Genomic DNA, 8,900 nt, shown 5'->3' with positions numbered 1-8,900 from the left:
GTAAATTTAAAATCTCAAATGGAAACCCCCAGTTTTTCTTGCAGATTTTAATTCGTTACGTAAAAGTAAGCAACTTTTATTCAAGACATTTTTTCGAAATACACTTCCAAATGAGAAATTAAAAAACAGATTTTTAATCTTTTTCGAAAACCTTTTGAATAACACCAAACGTGACCCTCCAACCCACCCCCTGGAGGTGAGGTGGGAGGTAACTGTAAAATCTTAAATAGCAACCCCCACTATTTATTACAGATTCGGATCCGTCATGAAAAATTAAGCAACATTTATGCGAAACATTTTTTAGAATTGTTAATAGATGGCGCTTTAATTGGAAAAATACGATTTATTAGGGCAGACTATCAGAAATTTTAAAAAATGTTTCGAATAAATGTTGCTTAATTTTTTATGACGAATCCGAATCTGCAATAAAAAGTGGGGGCTGCTATTTAAGATTTTAAAGTTACCCCCCACCAAACCTCCAGGGGGTGGCTTGGAGGGTCATGTTTGGTGTTATTCGATAGGTTTCGAAAAATATTAAAAATACGTTTTTTGGTTTCTCATTTGGAAGTGTATTTTGTGAGATATTAGACCGTTTCCATAATTTACTTATGGTATCAGGATAAATGGTTTTTCCCAATTATAGCGCCATCTATCCACAGTTCGAAAAAATGTCTTGAATAAAAGTTACCTACTTTTACGTAACGAATTCAAATTTGCAAGAAAAACGGGGGTTTTCATTTGAGATTTTAAAGTTACCCCCTACCCCACCTCCGAGAGGTGTAGTGGGGATTGGTGTTTGGTGTCATTGGATAGATTTTTGAAAATGATTGAACACGTATTTTTCAGTTTTTCGATCCGATGTTTAGTTCGCGAAATATTCGACTGTTCCGCTACTTTTGGGACACCCTATATAAAATTCGCTATTGAATAAACTTAAAAATAACCTGCTAGTTTTCACAATCGTAAAATCATAAACGTTCCACAGTTAAAATCACGTTCCACAATTAAAACTTCCCCTGTTCCAGTGTTCCTATACATCAAATTTTGTTCGCCTAGACACCGTTAGGCTGTTAACAAATTTTCAGCTTGTTATTAATAAACATTTTTGGGTACGCGGGATCCAGGTCTAGTATTGAAAAACGAAGTTACAGCCTCTAAAATATTGCTATCATGCAAATTATAGCTTGGTATACTTTGGTAGCATAAGCTTGTATATTGAGCTGACTTTTAAATTCATCACACAGATTTCCTTTACTGTAATAATTTTATTTAAGCCCCCATTATTAAAGTATTGGTATAAGAAATTCTTCTTAGGTACCTGCCGACCCTGCTAAATAGTCAAAACGCCCATACACTAATCAGAAGTTAATTCATATATATGAATGAAATAACGGGTTATTACTACAGCATTGCCTATATTTTAAATATATTTGACATTTTAAAGAAATTCTATATAAACAAAATCAACTGGATGGAAGATTGTTATACCTATTTTTATATGCAGTTCTATTTTAGTAATCTTAATATGGGACTCAAAAACGGTTTAGTAGTTTTTCTTTTGTTGGAGCTGTTTAAAGGTATTTTTACAAATTATCTAGTTTTTATTATAGTTTTACTAATATATATTCACTATACACTAATATAATCAAGGCAAAGCAAAATTTTACTGTGCTCAGGACTTTGTAAGAGCCTGTTAGTCCAGAAAGCCACTGCGCATCTGCTAGGAAAAATATTCTAATTCGGATTTTTTGCACAATCTTACTCAAAAAGGACTCCTTTTAACAAATTTGCATGTTGCCAGGACCAAAAGGTGGTCAAAAATTTTTTAAACGTTTTGTTTTTTTCCTAAAATTATTTTTTTTTGCATGGAACAAAGTTTTTTTTAGGTTTTTGGATCACTCCAAACAGAAAAGGTCTTTAGTGATTTTTCTCTAAAAATGATAGTTTTTGACATATAAGCGATTAAAAATTGAAAAATTGCGAAATCGGCCATTTTTAACACTCAAAAACTATGTGAAAAACTAAAAATTTGAATGTTGCCAAGGTAGGTAGATATTCTTTAAACATCGATTGATGAAATCCCGAAGAGTTTTTTGCAATATAATATTCAAAACTCCTTTGTTTTTAATTTCTAATCACGCGCGCGCGACACTATTTTCCACCGTTGCATGTGTATACATACAGTATGGTGCAAATGAAAGGAATAAATTCGTTATTTCGTAAATGGGCTACTTTAAGAAAAAAACCCGAAACAGGTCGATTTTTATTTTTAAGTTATGATATTGTGGCATGTATGGTATACTAGTGACGTCATCCGTCTGGGCGTGATGACGTAATCGATTATTTTTTTTAATCAGAATAAGGGTCGTGTGGTAGCTCATTTGAAAGGTTCTTTAATTCTCTATTCAGTAATGTAAACATTTACATAATTATTTATACAGGGTGTCCAAAAAATTTTTATTAAATTGAATTATTTGACAAAAAAGAATTAGAAGGACACCCTGTATAAATAATTATATAAATGTTTATATTACTAAATAGAGAATTAAAGAACCTTTCAAACGAGCTAGCACACTACCCCTATTCTCATTTAAAAAAATCATCGATTACGTCATCACGGCCAGATGGATGACGTCACTAGTATATCATATATGCCATAATATCGTAACTTAAAAATACAAATCGACCTGTTTCTGGATTTTTCCTTAAAGTCGCCGGTTTACGAAATAACGAATTTATTCCTTTTATTTGCACCATACTGTCGGTGGAAAATAGTGTCGCGCACGCTTGATTATCAGTTAAAAAACAAAGGAGTTTTGAATATCGTATTGCAAAAAACTCTTCGGGATTTCATGAATCGATGTTTAAAGAATATCAACTTACTTTGGCAACATTCAAATTTTAACTTTTTCACATAGTTTTTGAGGGTTAAAAATGGCCGATTTCGCAATTTTTCAATTTTTAATCGCTTATATGTCAAAAACTATCATTTTTCGAGAAAAGTCACTAAAGACCTTTTCTGTTTGGAATTATCCAAGAAATCTAAAAAAACTTTATTCCGTGCAAAAAAATAATTTTAGGAAAAAAACAAAAAAAAAACATTTAAAAAATGTTTGACCACCTTTTGGCCCTGGCAACATGCAAATTTGTTAAAAGGAGTCCTTTTTGAGTAAAATTGTGCAAAAAATCCGAATTAGAATATTTTTCCTAGCGGATGCGCAGTGGCTTTCTGGACTATGTGTTTGTCTAGTTTTCCGTTAATATACAGGGTGTCCAGAAACTCTACCGACAAACGAAGACAGGAGATTCTTCAGATAATTTTAAGATAATATAACCCAATTCACTTAGTCCGAAAATGCTTCCGAAGGGAGCTAGAGCTCTTTGAAGATGGCGTCTTGTAATTAGTTTTTCTTAAATACCTCCAGAACGCTTCTATTTAGAAAAACAAAAATTGGTACGCGTATTTATTTTCAAGATATAAATCTAATCCATCCATTGCAAATTTTTAGTACCACTCATAGGCGTCCGTTTTGGGTAGGGCAACGGTTATTTTATCGCATAACTTTTTTATCTTTAACTTTTGTTCATTTCTGACACTGGATTATTAAATTGTGAAGTATTCTAGCGCTAAAAGGTGCTCTTGTTTTAAATCGGTAGGACACACCGTTTTCTAGAAAAATCGATATGAAACTTTTTCGCTTTTTGAATTAAAAAAATATTAAACAAAAACTGTTTAGAAAGACGAAAACTGGTACATTTATTTATATTCCAGAGATAAATCGATTTCATTAATTGCGAATTTCTAGTACTGGTCATAGGCGTCCGTTTTGAGTAGGTCAACATTTATTTTATAGTATAATTTTTTGTCTTGAATTTTTCAGCATTTTTGACACTAGATTATTAAATTATGAGGTATTCGAGTAATAAAAGTTACTCTTACTTTATGTTGGTAAAATACTTCGTTTTTTGTTGAGAAGTTCTTTCAATTTTTTTTCAAATTCCAAAAACGAAAAACTTTCAAATCGATTTTTCTAGAAAACGGGGTGTCCTACCGACTTAAAGCAAGAGTACCTTTTAGTACTAGAATACCTCACAATTTAATAATCCGGTGTCGAAAATGCATAAAAGTTAAGGACAAAGTTATGCGATAAAACACCCGTTGCTCTACCCAAAACGGACGCCTATGACCGGTACTAGAAATTTGCAATGGATGGAATCGATTCATCTCTGAAAAGTAAATATGCATACCAATTTTCGTTTTTCCAAAGAGAAGCGTTCTGGAGGTATTTAAGAAAAACTAATTTCATGACGCCATCTTCAAAGAGCTCTAGCTCCCTTAAGAAGCATTTTCGGACTAGGTGAATTGGGTTAAATTGTCTTAAAATTATCTGAGGAATCTCCTGTCTTTGTTTGTCGGTAGAGTTTCTGGACACCCTGTATAATACATGTAAACCTATAGTTTACATCCTATAGTTTACAAATATATATAAATATATATTTATATATATTTAATTAAAAGAATTATAGACCAGAACATCCCACTCCCTGTAAATATTCTCTTTATTCTGTCACTGAATAAAAAAAGAAAATTTTTGACTGTTTGGTATCTTTCTTGTCAGATAGTAAAATATTATTGTAATTAGTTATAAGTATTTGTAAATATGTTTAAAAAAAAAAAAATAAAAAAAAATAAAAAAAAAAAAAAAAAATAAGTAAATAAAAAAATTAATATTTAAAAAAAAATATTAAAGAAAAAATCACTAAGAGGATTTAAACCTCCGCGGGGATGAACCGGGTTGACATCCTATCGTAGTGACAAAAAAAAAACAAAACAAAAAACAAAAAAAAAACTAAAATAAAATACAAAAAAGAATGCATTTATTTTAATATTAAGATTAATATTTTTATTTGTAAAATGTATACACTATGTGTTCTTGATAAACATTAAGTAATATAATATATTTATATTTATTAACATAGTATGTACATTAGCTGTAATGAGTAGGTAAATAAGAAGTAAAAAATTGTAATAATATTATAATAACCAAGTTTCACTAATTGGCAATATCTTTAATACATTTACTTTTGATTGAGACTGGCTGAATGACCATAGTCCAAGCCAAAAAAGAACAAAAAAAAAAAACCTATAGTAAGCAAAGCGTTTTTTGCAAAAATTTCGGCGTTGTTTTTTAATAATTAACAAGTTGTTGCAAAAACTGCGATGTTTATAAATTTTCTCTTAATATTAGAAAAAAATCTTTTTATACTTAAATATCAACATTTTGTCTGTTAAGGGATATGCGTAACCAGGGAATGGCGTATTCTAAAAATTTTTCAATTAACTTTTTGCTCCAAAAACAGCAAAATACGACAGAATCGTTAATTTGTTTTACCTTTTGGAAAAAGTAACTTACTAAAATTTCAGCTCAATTTGTTAATAGTTGATCTTTCCATCCTATTTTTGGTCTTTCTATTGGTCTTTTTATTACTGGTTTCTAGTTTGATATCCTTCTCATTAGTGCATCCTCTTCTCTTCTTTGTATGTGTCCAAACCATCTCAGCCTTTTTGCTTTAATTAATTTTAATATATCTTTCCCTTCGGTTTTATTTATTATTTCATGGTTCATCAGTCACCTATATTCTCCTTTTTCTGTCTTTATTAGTACACTAGTTCTTCTTCTTTAAGTGCCGTCTCCTAATTGGAGATTGGATATCATCATCACTATCTTTACTCTATCCACCGCTGCTCTAAAGAGTTCTATAGAACTGCATCTAAACCAGTCCCTTAAATTCTTTAACCATGACACTCTCCTTCTTCCTATACTCCTTCCGCCTCTTATCTTTCCCTGTATTATCAGTCTTAGCATTTCACATCGCGGTCCCCTCATTACGTGTCCCAGATATTGTAACTTTCTTATTTTTATTCTTCTTCTTCTTCTTGTAATAGGACTATGTCCTGTTTCTTCTGTTACAGTCTTTGCTGCGATCCGGAGCTCCAACTCTCGTACCATCGTTTTTTGGGTCTTCCTATGGGTCGCTTGGTGTTGGGCTTCTGTGTTTTCGCCCAATGCGCCATACGTTCAGGGTCCATCCGATCTACGTGGTCCCTCCACATGCGTCGTCGCGCTCTTGTCCATCTCACTACGTCCTGAACGCCTAGCTCTCTCAATGTGTCTTCGTTTCGTACTCTATCTCTGAGTGTGATACCTCTTATGGATCTTAGGGTTTTCATCTCTGTTGTTCTCATTATCTGTTTGGTCTTTGTTGTCTCGGCCCTTGTCTCAGCTGCGTATGTCAGTACGGGTCTAACACATGTCTTATAAATGCGGACTTTGCTTTCGGTGCTCATATATTTATTCCGCCAGATTATATCCCTCAGGAAACCAGATATTCTCGCTGCTTTCATTGCCTGCTGTTTTGATTCTCGCCACAGATGCCTGTCGCTAGATATTTCCACACCTAAGTATCTGCAATCCATTACCTGTTCGATTATATGGTCGTCCACTACTAACTTACATCTAACTGGGTTCCTGGATATTACCATCGATTGGGTTTTCTTTTTGGATAGTGCCAGGTTATACTTTTCGGCGGTTATTTTGAATTTTTGTAGTAGGCGTTGTAAGTCATCTTCGTTCTCGGCTAATAAGATTGCATCATTAAGATTAAGATCTCGGCTATTAAGATGCAATCTTATTTTTATTGTGTTTATTATTTCGCATTATTTACCCATTTCTCGCAATACTTCCGTGTTCGTTTTACTCTGTGTCCATGCTATTCTAAGCATCCTTCTGTAACACCACATTTCAAATGACTGTAGCTTATTTATGTGTTCTTGCTTTAATGTCCAGCTTTCAAGTCCATATTGTAGTATCGAGAACACGTAGCATCTCAAAACTCCTACTCTCAGTTCTAAGCTAAGGTCTTTGTTGCAGATAACTGTTTTCATTCTTACAAACGCATTTCTTGCTATTTCTATCCTGGTCCTTATTTCTGTTGTTTGATCATTTTTCTCTGAAATCCAGGTTCCTAGGTATTTGTATTTATCAAGCCTTTCTATCGGTACATTTCCCAAATGTATGCTTGTTTGTATGTTTGTTTTCTTAGTTATTATCATGTGTTCGGTCTTTTTTATATTCATTTTTAGTCCATATTCTTCACTAGTACTAGTAGTTTCTCTGTCCTTATTAGTAATATCAGTTTGAAAAGAGAGAACACTTTGGGGGAACTATTTATGGGAGAGAACACTGAACTATTTTGGGGTCTCAGTTAATGGAACTAATAATAGAAACATAGTAATCAATGAAGGGATCCTGACAGGAAACAGAACCTACTGGAGATACAACTACCTCTAAGATAAGAAACTCAGAATACTAAACTGAAAATTTACAAAGGGACAATTCGACCAGTAGTGAGGGCTGAAGTAATGTGCTTGACACAGAAAAATGAAGAAATATTGAGGATAATAGCAGGCCCACTAAACTTAGACAAGCATAAATTTAGAAAAAATGATGAGCTACGAAGTAAGAGAACAGGGAAGATGTCAGATTTATCAAGGTACAGGGATTCAGGGATATATAAAAGAAGAAATCCAAAAGCAGATATCAATAAAATCACCAATTGGAGACCAGTATCAGGCAGACTAGCAGGAAGACCGAAAACGAGATGGGAGAACGAGATAATTACAGAGCTTAAGAAGATGTGAGTTTGAGATAACTATAAGCAAAAACAGGAGCAAATGGAGCAGTAATGAAAAGACGTCAAGTCATACAACCATTTAAAACCAAAAGTTTATGGAGACTGATTCCTTGCGGCAAATAGATAGAGGGCGGCAATCACTCCGCAAGTAGTGTAGATGTCATAATGATGATGATTTTTGACATTATTTTTCTTTCAGTTATTCTTAGTTTTTAGTAAGACTCATTACTTCCCCTCCATTTACTATCACCAGTGTAATTTCTTCTTTATATATTTTTTGCTTTGTTTTTTTTTCTCACGATTTTTCTTAAAGTAATCAATGATATTTCCAATACACCCAGTTCTTCGCTTTATGCCTATTTTAGATCTACCCTTTCTATGTGGTTATTTCACCATTAATGTCTGATAATTTGTTCTTGCTTGTAGTACATAAAGCTTTTTGTCTGACTCTATGTATACGTTTATAACAAGGCCTTATTTTAAAGTAATTTTAACCTGCTATGGTCTACGTACGATCTACTCTGGGCTAAATGATAAACATGATATACAAATAATCCTTCAAAATGGCGGAATAGACATGATTACCTAGTTTTGATCCTCTAATTTTAATAGTATTCTTTTAAGATAGGCTATAAAAATTTGTTTATTAGTAAATGCTGCTGATAATGGACCTGAAGTACAGACCCCATTGGGTCGCATACGAGGGGTTTATAAAAAGTCATCCGAAGGATACACATACAGCTCCTTTGAGGGAATACCTTATGCGAAACCACCAATTAATGAACTTCGTTTTGAGGTAAGCCACATACAGTCGGAAAAATGAAAAAATACCCATGAACGATAACATCAATCACTTATTTTGTAATTGCTGTCTTTTTCTATAAATAACAAACGTTTTTTGTTATAGAAAACGATAGCAAGTCAAAATAAGTGATTGATGTGATCGTTCATGGGCATTCTTTCATTTTTCCGACTGAAGTGAACATTTAAAATAAGTATGACTAAGAAAAATTTCTTAAATATCAGCTTATTTTTTTAAATATACACTTCTCAAATTTATCTAATTATTATAAATATTTATAAATAATTTTTTCTACAACCGTGTTAAAAATGCAATTTTTAGCACTCCATACGAACGTTAAAAATGCTACTTTAAGGCACTAGTGCTTTAAAAAAATTTTAAGGCACTGCAGTTCGTATTGACC

General features: G+C 32.6%; 1 protein-coding gene across 1 annotated transcript in view; it reads left to right on the top strand.

Moving 5' to 3' along the window:
- The first annotated feature begins 1,487 nt into the window (after nucleotides 1-1,487).
- Nucleotides 1,488-8,900, top strand: part of LOC114345466 (venom carboxylesterase-6-like) — a 63,098-nt gene continuing 55,685 nt past the window's right edge. The window contains exons 1-2 of the mRNA XM_050641972.1: nucleotides 1,488-1,577; nucleotides 8,346-8,491. Coding sequence (XP_050497929.1) covers nucleotides 1,499-1,577; nucleotides 8,346-8,491 — 225 coding nt within the window. The 5' untranslated portion in view covers nucleotides 1,488-1,498. The remainder of the gene's footprint in view (nucleotides 1,578-8,345; nucleotides 8,492-8,900) is intronic.

Source organism: Diabrotica virgifera, chromosome 1 (assembly GCF_917563875.1).
Source record: "Diabrotica virgifera virgifera chromosome 1, PGI_DIABVI_V3a".
NCBI lineage: Eukaryota > Metazoa > Arthropoda > Insecta > Coleoptera > Chrysomelidae > Diabrotica > Diabrotica virgifera.
Note: the sequence above shows the minus strand (reverse complement) of the source record. Positions and strands in the feature narration are given on the sequence as shown.